Source organism: Geotrypetes seraphini, chromosome 5, assembly GCF_902459505.1.
Source record: "Geotrypetes seraphini chromosome 5, aGeoSer1.1, whole genome shotgun sequence".
Lineage (NCBI taxonomy): Eukaryota > Metazoa > Chordata > Amphibia > Gymnophiona > Dermophiidae > Geotrypetes > Geotrypetes seraphini.
In genome coordinates this window covers 161,926,760-161,943,618 of record NC_047088.1, presented here as the reverse complement: position 1 = coordinate 161,943,618, position 16,859 = coordinate 161,926,760, and the positions used below count along the sequence as shown (strand labels likewise).

Genomic DNA, 16,859 nt, shown 5'->3' with positions numbered 1-16,859 from the left:
ACCGAGGATCCAAAATCAGAATCCTATTGTGTGGATGTGACAGCGCAAGAGAATTTAGTGAAAGTATGTAGGGAAGACCATGTAGCAGATCTACATATCTCTCCTGGAGGTACTGCCTTTGATTCCACCCAAGAAGCGGCTATACCTCTGGTCGAATATGCTTTCAAAGACACTGGAAGTTGTTTGCCGCAGACAATATAGGCAGAAGAGATTGCTATCCCAATTCACTGGGAAATAGTGGCCTTGGAGGCCAATCTGCCTCGGGTTGACTCTTTGGTTAGGAGAAAGAGATGGCCTAATAGCTGAAACTCATTAGTCACTTCCTGGTAATGCAAGAGAACTCTGCAAACGTCCAGTAGCTTTAAAGCCTTGTCTTTCTTCTTGGAACCCGTAGGTTGAAAGGTTGGTAGCCTTACATTCTGGTTGATGTGAAATGCTGAAACAAGCTTTGGAAAAAAGGAAGGTACTGCAAGCAAGGTTACTCCCATTTCTGTGATCCTTAGAAATGGTTCCCTACATGACAAAACTTGCAATTCTGAGACTCTTCTGGCCAAGGTAATTGCAACTAGGAACACTGCTTTGAATGTAAGATCCGTGAAAGAAGCTTTTTCTAAAGGCTCAAACCAGGCCTCAGAAGACCCTCTAAACATGATGTTGAAATTCCAGGAAGGAAAAGGATTTTGGATCGGTGGACTGAGTCTCAGGGCTCCTTTGAAGAATTTAATGTCTGGGAGACTCGCTTCTCTCGGCCTCTAAATCAAGCCAGGCCTGCCATCTGCACCTTAAGGGATGCCACTGCTAATCTCTTGTCCAGGCCCTCCTGAAGGAAGGCCAGTACTGACGATACCAGGGCTTTGTTGATCTTCAAATTCTCCTTATTGCTCCAGCACTGAAAAGTATCCCATGCCTTGGTATATGCCGAAAGAGTGGATAGTTTCTTGGCCTTCAGTAGGGTGGTAATGACTACTTCTGAATATCATCTTTTAGCTAGCACCACACGCTCAAGCACCATGCTGCAAGATCGAAGCATCCCAGACCTTCTAGAGCAATTGGCCCCTGTGTGAGCAAGGCCGGATACACTGGAGCCGAAGACATTCATCCACCTGTAGGCATACTAGATTCACATACCAAGGACGCCTGGGCCAATTCAGGACCATGATATCACCCTCCCTGGGCGAGATGCTATGTGATGGACCATGGGCCATGGAAACACCTTGTGACCCTAGGCAAGTCACTTAATCCTTCACTGCCCCAGGTACATTAGATAGATTGTAAGCCCACCAGGACAAATAAAAAAAATGCTCAAGTTACACAACTACATTCAAAGCGGTTTACATACAGGTAACTACAAAAAGGCAGTAAACAAGTCCCTATCCCTTATATAGCAGTCTGGACTTCAGCCATGGTTGCAACAGAACGTCCAGCTCTGCACTTCCAGTCTCATATCTTTGGCTGAAAAACTGAAGACAAATTTATTTTTGCGTGCTATTGCCCCCAACATCCGACAATGGCTTGGAATGCCTACAGAGCCAACGACCACTCTCCCGGGTCCAACAGCTGTCTGCTGAGGTAGTCCGCTTGCATGCTGAACACTGGCTACATGTGCCACTGTGAAGGCCAGCAGGTGCTTTTCTGCCCAAGCAAACTGCCTCCGACCACAGTAGAGGGACCTGCGAGTCTCCCTGGAGAGACCAATGCGACCATCCTGAAGTGGATGCATATGCACCCTTGACCATGGCACTACTCTATAGCAGCCCAGAACTTGTAGGTGCCACGCTACAAGCCCTGGCTGAGACAGGAGGTTTGTAATTTGCCCCCAAAGCTTCTGCCTGCGTGCCTCTAGTAGAAAAACTTGGCCTTCCGCTATGTTGAAGAAAACTCCCAGGTATTCCAAAGACCAAGTGTTGACCAACTGGCTCTTTCAAAAGTTTACAATCCAGTCCAGACTCTACAAAATTTGCACAACTGCCGCCTCTGCTCTTTCTCCCTCTTCTCGAGAGGGGGCTCTGATGAGTCAGCCAGTCCGTTCTGCAGAGATGAGCTGCTACCAACACCATCACCTTGGTGAACGTCCGGGGTGCTGTTGCCAGCCCAAATGGTAGTGCTAAGAATTGATAGTGATTCTCCAACACATGAAATCTCAGGAACTTTCTCTGTGTTGGGAAAATTGAAATGTGGAGATAAGCCTCTGTCAAATCCAAGGTGGCCAGAAACTCTCCTGGCTAGACCGCTGCAATGACAGATCTCATCATCTCCATCCAGAAACACAGAACCCTCAGGGCCGCATTGACATGTTTGAGATCCAGAATGGGCTTCCAGTCATCGGAATCTTTCTTGGGCTTGACAATTATAATCGAGTATCTGCCCGAGCATTCTTCTGGAAAATCCAAGATAGCCACACCTGGAGAATTTTATTGCTTAAAAAACAGCTTACAATCACCTCAGGGCTGAACAGAAACCTCAAAAACCAGGATTTTAGGGGATGGGGAGACCAAGGTCCTAGCTGGAGAAACAGTTAAAAACAGCTTTTGAAGATACTCACCACCCCATGATTTTTCCATAGGCTGTCACAGCCTTACTCACAGACCATGTGCTGGGGAAATGTTGCTGCCGTTACCAGCTTCAGGAAAGGCTCTCTGCTTCCAGTCATTCATCCACTTCGCTGGGATCTTCAGGCTGCCAGTCAGACCTCCACAGACCACCCCTCAACCCCACCAGTTTCACGACAAGGTGGTGGTGGTGTTTGACGAAAGGCAGCCAGCACCATGAGCACCCCAAAAGAACACTATTTACATCTATACAGCCTGAGCTCAAGCCCTGACCAAGTTAAAGGGACAAGCAAACACCAGGGGGACAGACCCTGAGCGCCACTAATCTTCAGCAGGATGGCTGAAACAGGTCCCCAAAGGATACACCTGCCAGTTGCAGATTCAAAATCTGCTCCTCTCCAGGCAGCCAGAGTAGAACGTTATCAAAAGGGATTTCTGATTTCACGAAAAAGACCACAACTAGCGCAAAAAAACACAGAAAAAAAAATAAACCAAGCAGATCAGAAGGCACCCTTCATGCTCATCTTCAGAAAGAGAAACTGAAGAAAGAGACAGCAGACTCCTGAGATGAGGACGCTTCAAAAGCTGTGACTGACATTACTTCTTTACTCTAGGCCAGGGGTGCCCAATAGGTCGATCGCGATCGACGGGTAGCTCGCCAAGGCAAAGTGAGTCGATCACCCAGGACTCACTTTGCCTTGGTGATCTATCGGGCCGATCAGTCTTCCTTTCCCCGACGTCAATTCTGCCGTCAGAGAGGAAGTTCGGGCCAGCCAATCGTTGCCTGGCTGGGTGGAACTTCCTCTCCGATGGCAGAATTGACGTCGGGGAGAGGAATGCTGGTCGGCCTGAAGCAGGGAGAGCATGGGGCGGTGTCGACGTCGGCTTTGGGGCCTGTTATCCATTGGTGGCGGTTTGGGTCCTGTTCCCCGATGGCAGTGGCAGTGGCTTGGGGGCAGGCAGGGAGACAGAAGGAAAGAAGATACGTTAGCTATATTGTGAGCCCACCAGGACAGATAGGGAAAATGCTTGAGTACCTGATTGTAAAACCTGCTTAGATAACCTTGATAGGCGGTATATAAATTCCTAATAAACTTGAAACTTGAAGAGAAACAGAAAAAAAGAAAGGGGGTATGAAGAGAGAAAGAAAGAAAGGTAAGGGAGAGAGGAAGAAAAAGTTGGGGGCAGGAATGAGGTGTGGAGGAGAGGAAGCATAAGGCTGAAAGAAAGATTGGATGCACAGTCAGAAGAAGAAAGTGCAACCAGAGACTCATGAAATCACCTTACAAGGTAGGAAAAATGATTTTATTTTAAATTTAGTGATCAAAATGTGTCTGAATTTATATCTGCTGTCTATATTTTACAATATGGTCCCCTTTTACTAAACCACAATAGTGGTTTTTAGCGCAGGGAGCCTATGAGCATCGAGAGCAGCGCTGGGCTCCCTGCACTAAAAACTGCTATTGTGGTTTATTAAAAAGGGAGGAGGGGTGGGTATTTGTCTATTTTTGTATAGTTGTTACTGAGGTGACAGTGCATAGAGTCATCTGCTTTGACCTCTTTGAAAAAACCCCGGAATAGGAATGATAATTAACAATTCTATGCATACCGTGTGCGTTGTGTTTTTTTAAAATTTTATTGTTGGTAGATCATTTTGACTTGGTCATTTTAAAAGTAGCTCGCGAGTCAAAAAAGTGTGGGCACCCCTGCTCTAGGCCATCATCTGCAATACACCTACTATGTTTCCGCTTAGATTGACATTTAGGATTATGGTATTTTCACATTTTACTTTTATTGAAAAAACATTATTTTTTTGCTGGAATCAGACACAATCCATGGCACTGGATGAAACCCACTGCAAGGGATGGATAAGACATCACCACAGCTCCTGCTGAATAGTGGTTTAGATCTCCACTCAGATCACTGGAATTTTTTTATCTTTTTTTGGGGGGGAGGGGGAGTAAGTCAGGAATACTCTTCAAGCTGGGACTGTCTGCTTATGCTAGCTATATTTTAGCCATAAAATTAACCCAGTTCACTGATCACGAAATAAAAGATTTTACTGCCTATTATTATAAACCACAAACTTTCCTTAGACTCATACCACCCCAACTTTCCTAAATGATAAAACTCTCTCGTCAATCAATATCACTAGTGATATACAGAAAAATGCATCACCAAATGCCAGGCAGACCTTGTTAAACAGGCATTTTGTTTCCCAGATACACACATACAGGATACATGGTAACAAACACACTAAAGGAGGTTGAATTAGCACAAGTTTGAAACTTGTGAGCAGTAGCGCCAATCGTCAAGGCTTCAACCTTCGCTACTGACCATTCGTACATTTTCTTTTAAACAGGTTTGGAAAATTTTTAGGAAATACCAGGTGCTACCAGCAAACATGCAGGTGCCACGGATGGATGGAAAACTGGTCCTCAAGTGTTGCAAGCAAATACAGTTTTCAGGACTGCTGGGCTGGTGCAAGGGGGATCAGAAGCCCTCAGTAAACCCTTCAGCATTGTGCCCTATTTAGTTTTCATGCCCCTAACCTAAGGGTGGGCAACCATGGTCCGAGAGTCAATACCCAGTCAGATTTTCAAGATTTCCACAAAGAATAAGGGATCTATTTGCATACAATGGAAGCAGTACATGCAGATGAATCTCATGTATATTCATTGTGGAAATCTTGCAAACCTGACTGGGTTGGGGCCCTAGTTAGTTATACGCCGGGACGTGTTCTAGTGGCGGTATAACTGTGAACACTTGAGATCCACTATAAACTACTCAAGAAATCTTATTGAATGAGATGTTGGATTTATGATTCTGCAGTAGCCTACATATTTTTGAAGTTGGAGTGCGTAGCACAACAGTGTTTAAGAAGTAATTGCCCAATCTAAAATCCATAATTAAACTCAAATTCCTGCTTGCCTCAACACCAAAATCTCCCAGAGCAGTCTTGCGATAACATGACATGAAAAATTAGAAGTATGACATTTACATTTGGGTAACTATCTGTCCATGCTTCCTGCAGGAAAAATACATGCTAAAGTCTTTGGGCTAGATTCACTAACCTGACTTCCATGGGCGATCCGTGGCTGATTCCAGCAGGCCCGACCAATTCACAACAGCAAAAACTTCAAATGAGGGCGATCGAGGGAACACCCCCCTCCGACTGCACGGATCGCTAGTGTGCGATCCTGATGCATGTGCAGACTTATCAGCTTTCCCTGCAGATGGTCTGCACATGTGTTTTGTGTCCGGGTTTTTTTTTCCTGGTTTGTTTGGGGGGGGGGGGGGTTACGTGCCCCCACTCTCCTGCTCTCACCTTCCAGTCAAGCCCTGCGCTCTTGCCGGCCAAGCCCTGCTCTTGCTGCCCCAACTCTCCTGCTCTCTGCCGCCCTTCCTCGCAGTGCAGCCCCGCTTTAAAAGCATGGGTTGGAACTGCGGAGAAGGGCGGCAGAGAGCAGGAGAGTTGGGGTGGCATCTGCATTATCGTAGTGGTCTCCGATCTTGCTTCCACTGGCACTGCTTTGGACCCGATGAATGTGCTCCGAATGTGCTCCCATTACCCTGCTGCCGCTGCTGCAGTGACCAATGAGGACCCCTTCTGATTATTAACATGCCAAGCTTTTCTGATGCCAGTATTTTGGATGGAACTAAACCCCCCCCTGCCCAATGTAGCTTGCAGACAAACTTCTGGATTCAAAAGTGCAGCAAAATACGGTATTTTCGAAAGTTTAAGATATTCCATAGCATGAGATTTATTAGTATGAAATCTATTGGAAAAAATACCTTCCACCTGTAATGCAAGGTTTCCAAAGAGAGAATCCTCCAATTTGAAGGTTTTTTTCTATTTTTTTTTTTTTCATTGTTTTCTGACAACACTGTTATTCTGGGATCCAGCGGTCCAGGCAAACTTGCTTTTTTTTTAAGCGTTGTCTGCTGGTTTTTTGCAAGTTCTATGGAAGAGGCAGAGAGCAGAGTATAGCAGAGAGCTGGGATTTCAGGCCAAGGACAGTGGGAAAGGACATTTGCAACTGGTCCCCAGCAGTCGCTTCTTGTGTTATCAGCCAGCCCAATCGATTTCAAAAATGTCTTTGGTGAATTGCATCCCTGCCTACTTTACATGCAGTTCCCCAAATATGCATACATGGATCGGAATCGGATCGGCACAGAGGCAAGTGAATCAGGCCGGAGTAAAATCGGGTCGCAAACCGATCGGTACACGATCGGTTTGCTTTGTGAATTGAGCCCTTTGCCTTTGTAGCCAGGACTTATTTTGCTTTAATTGTAGCTATGTTTTCTGGCCCATCCTCTTCCAAGAAACTGCCACTTTGGGTAACCTCCTGGTCTGCCTAATGACAAACAGCCTTGATGACACCCAAAATATGTATTCATGTCATTGTGGAAATCACAGTTTTAGGGCACCTAAATTCCAGAGTTTGTTATCACTGACACCCCTCCTCCCCCCCCCCCCCCCCGCTTTTACAAAACCGTGCTAGCATTTTTTTTAGTGCCAGCCGCAGCAGTAACAGCTATGATGCCAATAGAATTCCTATGAGCATTGGAGCTGTTACCGCCATGGCCAGTGCTAAAAAATGCGCGGATTTGTAAAAAGGGGGAGGGAGGTTTAAACAAAGAAATACCATACAACAAAATTAAAATCTTAAGCCAAAATAAATATTTTTTTTTAATTCTCATGCTTATTCCTTAGAAATAAGTTTCCAGAATATTCTTCAGTCAATTTCAACACATATGGAAACCATTGGGTCCATTTACTAAAGCCGACAGCACAGGCTGGTGTAGTAAATACTCCGACGCCCGTAGAAATTGACTGGGCATTGGAGCATTTGCCGTGCGAAAACTCAGCTGCATCGCGTTGTAAAAAGGGGAGAGGGGGAAGGTAAGACAGGCTATAAAACATTAGGACCAACTGCAAATCAATAAAAGTTTATATTTGCCCAAATTACCCACTCTGAAAAAGCAAGTTAGTAGTGAGAGGTAAGGAAGTTGTGAAAGAATGAAATGTAATCTGTGTCTTTGGGTATTTGACGGGAACTCACGGCAGCCATTTTGTATGAGTGATCTGCATGGGGCAGGAGCATAGAAAGACCGCTCCTGCCCCGAAAGACCACTAAACCACCAGGTAAGGCATGGGGGGGGAGGGGAGGTGGGGGTGATTCCGGTTTCAGGAATTTGCGAATAATAGAAATCACGAGTCCTAAAACTGCAAAACGGGAGGGGGAAGACCACTGTCCTGGGTACTACTATTAAACGTTACAATTCATTACTAGAAAAAAGCCAGGAAAAACTTCTTCGGAGATAAAATCTCCAGATCCAACAACCAGATCAGTGCGTTGTTTAACATTTGGCACTCCTTAACTACAAAAAAGGACCCATCCTTGCTCCCCTCGTCGCTATCAGCAGATGCCCTTGCAAAATTCTTCAATTAAAAGGTTACCACCCTAAGATGCTCCTTCCCACCTACAGTCTCCTACAACTCCCTAATCTCTACTGACCTCAACCCTTCCCTACCTGTCTCCAATCCCATTCCAGCCGACAGATCCTGGACCGTTTTTGAGCTTGTTTACGAATTGCAAGTCTCGAAACTCTGCCTCAAACTAAAATCTTGCAAATGTACCTTGGACCCTTTCCCCTCCTACCTATTCGAGAATATCTCTACACAGGCCATCGCTTCCCTCACCAAACTTATAAACGCTGCTCTAACATCGGGCCTTTTCTCCTCCGAAATGGGACATATTGCATTAACCCCTCTACTGAAAAAGACCGACCTTGATCCCTCTATTCCCTACAATTACCGTCCAATAGCAAACATCCCTCTCCTAACCAAGATGTTAGAATCCATCATATCCACTCAACTCTCATCCTACCTAGAAAGATTCTCTATTCTCCTACCTTACCAATTCGGCTTCAGACCCAACTTCAGCACCGAATCCCTATTAGCCTCACTAATCTCTAAAGTACAACAACTTCATTCTCGCAACAAATTTGCTGTACTTCTACAATTCGATCTCTCCGCAGCTTTCGACATCGTCCATCATGATATCTTAATCTTCCAACTCTCTGAAATAGGCATAAGTTCCACAGTCCTAGACTGGTTCTCGAAATTCCTACGTTTATGCTCCTACATCGTTAACATAAACGGTACCTCATCCCCTCCCTGGAAGCAGATATGTGGAGTCCCACAAGGCTCACCCCTCTCTCCTATCCTTTTCAATATTTACATGTCCTCTCTGAAACTTCTTCACCTATCCCCCCTGGAAACTCTCGACACCTATGCTGATGATATCCTCATCCTCCTCGAGACTGATTCGCACTTCACTAATCTCGCTGAGAACATATCCGCATGTATAATGAACCTCCATTCCTGGGCACATTCTGTACAAATGAAATTGAATGAGTCCAAAACAAAATTACTTTGGCTCGGCCCAATATTAGATCATTTACCCACTTCCATCCCATTATATTCCGGCTCCACTCTTCAGCTTGAGTTTTCAAGCAAAGTCCTTGGCATCATCATAGACTCCTCTCTCTCCTTCAATGACCACCTCAACTTCTTGGTAAAAAAAATGCTTCTTTAGTCTTCATATGCTGAGGAAAGTGAGATCGTACTTTCATCATTCTCACTTCATCATCCTTGTTCAATCCACCATCCTCTCTAGACTGGATTATTGCAACTCCATCTATTTAAGCCTAACTAAAAAAAAACTCCATAGACTTCAGCTAATCCAGAACGCTGCGGCCAAGCTTATTTTCGCAAAAGGCAAGTTTGACCACGTCTCCCCACTCCTGTCCAAACTTCACTGGCTCCCAGTTCACTCCAGAGTCCTCTTTAAATGTGCCTGTTTAGCCTTCAAGATCCTACATAGCATCCTCCCTCCTGTTATCCCACTCTTCTGGAATTCCTCTAACCCTAATTCCACTATATCCTCCCAAAAACTGAAACTATCATTCCCCTCTACAAAAGGTATATCCCGCGTAGGAAAACTAGGAACATCCCTCCCCTTTAGAACCACAGAACTCTGGAATAACCTCACATCCCCGCTCAGAGTTTCAAGTTCCCTCCAATCCTTCCGCAAACACCTGAAAACTTGTCTATTTTCAAAAATCTAACACTTCCCGCTTTTTGGTTCCCTGTCTCTCTTTATCTTCCTAGCTCCTTTCCTATAACCCTTCATTGTAGCTCCTTTTCAACCTAACCCTGTAAACCATGCCGAGCTCTACGCTTGTGGAGATGGCGCGGTATACAAACCTAAGGTTTAGTTTAGTTTACTACTGCCTTCTCCTGTGACCTACTGCTCATGACAGTGTCTCGCAAACTTTACAAGCCATGGCACACTAAACTGGCGGCCACGGATTGAGGGCACCCGGAAGTGCGCGGACGTTGCCGCGATGACAACATCCATGCATTCGCGGAGGTCCTCCAGAAGGGGCCCTGAGTTGCCAGTGGGGGGTGCTGACAAAGAAGAGGCGGATTCGGTTATTCACAATTTTTTTGGCCTGGGTTTTCTTCTATTTTTAGGCTGTCCGAACCTCCCTGGATCTTACCTGGTGGTCTAACGAAGACTACAACTGGAAGTCATGGCAGCCATTTCGATGACGGCTCTGCATGGGGTGGGAGCATAGGAAGATTGCTCCTGCCCCACTTCACCACTAGACCACCAGGTAAGATCCGTGGATGCAGGAGGGAGGCGGGGGGGGGGTCAGAACCGGACGAAAAACTTTTTCGCAATTCGCGGGACAGCTCTGCACCTAACCCCCGGGAATACGGAGGGAGAGCTGTACCACCTTTCTGTCGTTACAATCAAAGTGGTTTACATATTATATAAAGGTAATTACAGAAGTCACAAGGAGCTGCAGTGGGTTTTCCAGGTTATGAGGCCACTGCCCTGCTCCTCCAGTCAGGATACACAGCTCTCATCCAACACCAGTGAAAGTAGCACATCTGTTCATCCCAAGCCCTAAGAACACTTTAAAGCACTGCTATAACCAAGTTCTCCTCTGTGCAGGGTAACAAAAGAACATAAGAATAGCCTTAATGGATCAGACCAATGATCCAACTAGCCCAGTATCCAGTCTTCAAGGAGGCCAATCCAGGACAGATGTACCTGGCAAAAACTCCCAAAAAGAGAGGCAGTGGAAATACTAGAGGGGTTTGCTGTGTATTTGAACCCACCACCTTGGGAAGATGGAAGAAGTAGCTCTAACCACTGAGCCACATCAGCTTCCTATGAAATGTAATGAAAAGATGGTTCTAGAGCAGGGATCTCAAAGTCCCTCCTTGAGGGCCGCAATCCAGTCGGGTTTTCATGATTTCCCCGATGAATATGCATTGAAAGCAGTACATGCACATAGATCTCATGCATATTCACTGGGGAAATCCTGAAAGCCCGACTGGATTGCGGCCCTCAAGGAGGGACTTTGAGACCACTGTTCTAGAGGTATGATCTGACATTTGCTACCCCATCCATATATTTTTTTTTGGGGGGGGGGCTATTTTTGTTTGTTTTGGAAATCATATTTTAGTGTGCTTACCAAAAAAAGGATCCATTCCCAGCTGCTTCCGCAGACTCTCCACTACTGGGTGACCAAATGTGATGTTGGGAACAAAATGCCTAAAAAATAAAGAAAGCAAGTCTTGAAAAGAAATTCAGACTTACAGTGAATCTCTGTTAAGGCTGCACAAGTACTGATGAAATTAAGATGAATGAGGCACGCAACATCTCATTTCAAAATCATTAACCACCATCATGAAACAAACTTTCTTTGTGCCACAAAACTTCCTCGCTGCCCTATCAAATCCAGTGCAGTAGCCCTGCAGAACAGATCACTACTCAAATTTCAAACACAGAACCGATGTATTACTGAAAGTACCTATGGCTATTTTCCAAACTGAAGGAATGCATCAGAGCTGTAAATGGGCTTATCAAAGAGAGAGCCAAACAACAAAAAGTAATGTCTTTAGAATTTTAACAGATACTCTACAATAGCGATTCAAAAGATTATCATTTAAGACATTTTTCTCACGTACCTAATTTCATTTTAGTTTGATATATTGTAAACCGCTCAGGTCAGTAAAATGCAGGAGCAGTACACAGTATCTATATATATATATATATATATATATATAAAATCGGAGGTATGTGTGTATGTATGTGTGTATGTGCCGCGATCACGCAAAAACGGCTTGACCGATTTGAACGAAACTTGGTATGCAGATCCCTCACTACCTGGGATGATATGTTCTGGGGGTCTCGCGGCCCACCTGCATACGTGGGAAGGGTGGGTTCACCCAAGAATGTATATGTTCTTGCTCCTGGAGGTGAAACTAAAAATGTTGTTTATAATCAAGTTTTGTGTTAGTTGTATTGTATTCATTTTGTCAAATATTTCACATTATAATTTGATTATTGTACTTTTTATAAAGCTGTAAAAAAATATTTTCATTCACCACTATAAAGTATCTTTATTTGAATCCATTTACAGTGTTATTGCTATAATTAAATACCCGTGCAATGCCGGGGCATCAGCTAGTCATCAAATATTAAATAAACATTTACCAGAACAAAGGGACTCATTTAAAAAAATAATAAAAACTTCCAAAAGAGTCACATAAAGGGGCAGAGAGACATTTTTCTCACCAAACCCTTCCAATTTGCCATTTTCAAAACTTAGACTGATTTCTATGCTGTTTGTCTAAATCTCAAGGTGATGTGTTAAAGGTGTTGTGGGGGCCAGGCTTATGACTTGGACATTTTTCTGCTTGAACATTGTAGAATACAAATACATCCCCAGGTTTGACGTCCACACCCAAAATATTTGGACTTTGACACTAAAACTTGGATAGTTATTTCCTTAAATCTTACCTTGGATCATCACATCACACCACACAAAGATTTGTAGCTGTTAAGTTACATGTGTATGTGCTCCTCATCACATACGGTTCAGTGTTCTCCCTAGGGCCCTGCTAATTTAGATGACCACCCGGCTGTCATCCGATCGCGAATCCTGCTACTGCCACCGCTGCTCAACATTTTTTTAGAAACCCTCTCACCAGCTTGGAGATTTCCCACCTTAGCCTCATGCTCCAGGGCTCTAATGTGTGCATGCCGGCTTCTCTTCTCTTCCCTCCAAAACCGGAAGTTACATCCCGGGGGGGGGGCAGGGGGGGGAAGAGAGAAGGGAAGCCGGCACGTACACGTTAGAGCCCCGGAGCACGAGTTCGCTACAGGCTAAGCTCAGCGACGGAAGGAAGCTAAGGGAGACAGGTCAGCGACAGGGGGAAGTTTACAACTTGCTGCTTTTACTTGCTTCGGGCCTTCCTCACTGCCGGGTCTTGCCTACTTTCTGTTTCCGCGAAGGCAGGACCCGGCAACAAGGAAGGCCCGAAGCAAGCAAGAGCAGCAAGTTGTAAGCTTCCCTCCGTCGCTGACCTATGGAAGATGGGTTATTCCATGTCAAGTGATCAAGGGCTCCCTGCATGACCATCACGGATTTTGATGAAACTTCATATGCAGAGTCCACCATGTCTCAAACGAACTTTGGTAAAGTTTTAGTTTCACCTGTGGAATATTCGTGGAGATATAGCCATTTGTTTGACCCCATACTGCAATGACATACAGTACGACAGTGACATTCTGACAACTTTGAGACACAATATCTCACGAGCTATGTTTCCAAAAAAACTGAAACTTAGCTACCCTGCACAACTTTTGGAGCTCTATTCAGTGCTACCAATAATAATTTTTGTCGAGCACTGAGTGAATTGCTGAATTACAGTAAACTTGCCCAAAAAATTAGTGCTCCAAAAAAAGTCAAAGTTTGACATTACTTAGCTCCCACAATAATTGAGTAATAAATGCGAAATTTGGCGCATGTCTCAGTACGACGTTGTTTTCAAAAGTACAATTTCAACCTCCAAGCTCTTTCCATTAGTTTACAAATTAAGTGTAAAGTTGCTAATTTGTGTAAAAAGGCCAAAAATAGGGTATTTTTAGCCTACTTTTACAGAAAAATACCTTTTAGAAACTCTTTCAAATCAGTCTCATTAGAAAGAGCATATTTCAAACCCCCTAGAAAAGTGGGCTTCATTTTTCAACGCAGGTTAACAATGCCCGAAAAAGGGGGACAAAGTTGGGAGATGTTTCAACTTACAATTATGTCACTTTTCACACTGTTTTTCCCTGTTTATTTTTACTCAAGCTTTGGGTACAATTATAGTGTTCTTAATTAATGATTATTCCTAACTAGAAATTGAGGTGATAATTTTGTTGCATGCAGATCACAAATTACAACTTGTTTTCTTTTTCAGATCCACATTATTATTAATTCAGTTTAAAATGGATGCCAACTAATCGATGCCAACAAAGTGGACTTCACTTCGGCTTGGGAACCATATAAGATACCCAATTTAGGCTTGGGAACCTAGGAAAAGACACCCTAATCATTGGCTTTGGAACCAGAAAGATACCAACAAAAGGCTTTGGAACCTTGACAAAGAAATCAAATGCGAGGCTTGGGAACCTGGACGAAATGGCTCCCCCGTGGCTGATATTGCACAGCTATCGGGCGTGACCCCTATGGCGATGGGGTTGCCAGTTCAAACTCTTGAACTGGTAGTGACAATGTCACCATGGACCAACGCAATAGAGTAGTAGTAATACTACGTCAATACAAAACTGTAACTTTAAAAATGACAGAACTATGTTGAAATAGAGGTTGTTGCCGTGGCAACGTCTCCCAACTTTGTCCCCCTTTTTCAGCCATTGTTAACCTGCGTTGAAAAATGAAGTCCACTTTTCTAGGGGGTTTGAAATATGCTCTTTCTAATGAGACTGATTTGAAAGAGTTTCTAAAAGGTATTTTTCTGTAAAAGCAGGCTGAAAATACCCTATTTTTGGCCTTTTTACACAAATTAGCAACTTTACACTTAATTTGTAAACTAATGGAAAGAGCTTGGAGGTTGAAATTGTACTTTTGAAAACAACGATGTACTGAGACATTATGCGCCAAATTTCGCATTTATTACTCAATTATTGTGGGAGCTAAGTAATGTCAAACTTTGACTTTTTTTGGAGCACTAATTTTTTCAGCCAAGTTTACTGTAATTCAGCCATTCACTCAGTGCTCGACAAAAATTATTATTGGTAGCACTGAATAGAGCTCCAAAAGTTGTGCAGGGTAGCTAAGTTTCAGTTTTTTTGGAAACACAGCTCGGGAGATATTGTGTCTCAAAGTTGTCAGAATGTCATTGTCGTACTGTATTTCATTGTGGCATGGGGTCAAACAAATGGCTATATCTCCACAAATATTCCACAGGCGAAATTAAAACTTTACCAAAGTTCGTTTGAGACATGGTGGACTCTGCATATGAAGTTTCATCAAAATCCGTGATGGTCATGCAGGGCACTTTCCAAGAATCTGATCACTTGACATGGAATGACCCAGATAGGTCAGCAATGGAGGGAAGCTTACAACTTGCCTAGCGACTCTGCTGACGGGTGTGTGAGATGGGAGGGATGGGAAGAGAAATGCTGCTGCTGCACCAAATTGGGGGGAGGGGGAAGATAAATGCTGCTGCTGCACCCAATGGGGGGGAGAGGGAAGAGAAATGCTGCTGCTGCTCCCAATGGGGGAAGGGAAATGCTGCTGCACCCAATGGGGGGAAGAGAGAAATGTTCTGCTGCTGCACCCATTTTTTTTGGGGGGAGGGGTAAGAGAAATGTTGCTGCTGCTGCACCCAATTTTTTAGGGGGTGAAGGGGAAGAGAAAAGCTGCTGCATCCAATTGGGGGGGAGGGGGAAGAGAAGTGCTGCTGCTGCACCCAATTGGGAAGAGAGAGAGGAGAAGGAAGAAAAATCACTGAGCAAGTTTAAAAATCTTCTAAAAAGCTGGCTATTCAAGGACGCTTTCCAATAGATTTGTTCTAACCTATAATAGTTCTAGGAAGACGATCTAATAGAATTAAGCAGGTACCTGTTCCCCATCCTTCTGCGTCTTTGGACCTTCCCCTGGTTTTATTTTTACTTTTATTTTTTTAGAATTGTATTTATGTCAATTGCTGTCAACCGCCTCCCTCCTTACATGTATTACTGTATTAGTAGTGAATGTTATGTTTGTCGGTTTTTATTATTTTACTTAATTTTTGAACTTATGTAAATCGCCTTGGATTTGGATTATGCAAATTAATCAAAGAAATTCAATAAACTTGAAACTTGACAGGAAAGAGATGCCAAGACCATGGGAGGGAGGGAAAGGAAAGGAGCTACCAGACCATGGAGGGGAGGGAAAGAGATGTCAGGGGCATATGGGGGGAGGGGGACGAGACAGATGCCAGACCAGGTGAAAGGAAGGAAGGAGAGAAAGGAAGGAGAAGAGATGCCAGATAATGGAGTGGGAGATGGAAGAAAAGGAGAGAGATGCCAGGGCATGGGGGGAAGGAAGGGCAACTAAAGGAGACAAAATGCCAGACCAGAGGGAAAGAAATGAGAGGAGGTACCAGAGAAGGAAGGAGATGGAGAGATAGGAGAGGAGAGAGATGCCAGGGCATGGGGGGAGAGAAGAGAAGGAGATAGAGATGCCAGACCATGGGGTAGAGTGGGAAGGAAGGAAAGGAGAAGAGAGAGATGCCAGAGCATAGGGGAGAGGGTGGAAACAAAAATATGGAGAGGGGGTGAAGCTGAAATGAATCATGTACAAAGGAGAGAAAGGGCACAGGATATACAGTTTATTGAAGGGACATAGAAAGAGAGAAGATGCCATATAGAACAGAGAGAGGGCAGAACCTGGATGGAAAAGGCAGAGAGGGTGAACAGTGGATGCAAGGGGCAGAGAGAAGGTGGATAGTAGATGGAAGGGGTAGACAGAGGGCGGATACTTCTTAAATTTAGTAAAAATATTCTGGCACAAGTATCAAACCTTAAAAAAGGAAGTCATATTGAGCATTGGAAAATAATAATATAATTAACTAATAAAAACGGTACAAATTTAATTTTCCCCACCACCAAATTTCCCCATCCTGCCCCACCCGGCTACTTTTTCATGCCACCCGACCGGAAAAAATTTCTGGGGCGAACACTGCAAGTCTTTGTTAATGTGGGCTCCAAGGCCACTTTGCACTAGGATATACAGAGGCTTTATCTGAATGCATTAGGTCCTCAGTTTATAAAGGGCCATTTCAATGCAGTTCTTTGCTTTTCATTCACTGAGGCTCTTATCCTATATAATAAAACCCTAGCCGCGCATACGCACTCCTACTTGCGTATTCCATTTTCCCAGATCCGTGAA

At 44.2% G+C, this 16,859-nt stretch overlaps 1 protein-coding gene across 1 annotated transcript in view; it reads right to left on the bottom strand.

Moving 5' to 3' along the window:
• RPE (ribulose-5-phosphate-3-epimerase) overlaps positions 1-16,859 on the bottom strand; it is a 48,708-nt gene that overhangs the window by 26,521 nt on the left and 5,328 nt on the right. The window contains exon 2 of the mRNA XM_033944258.1: positions 11,109-11,188. Coding sequence (XP_033800149.1) covers positions 11,109-11,188 — 80 coding nt within the window. The remainder of the gene's footprint in view (positions 1-11,108; positions 11,189-16,859) is intronic.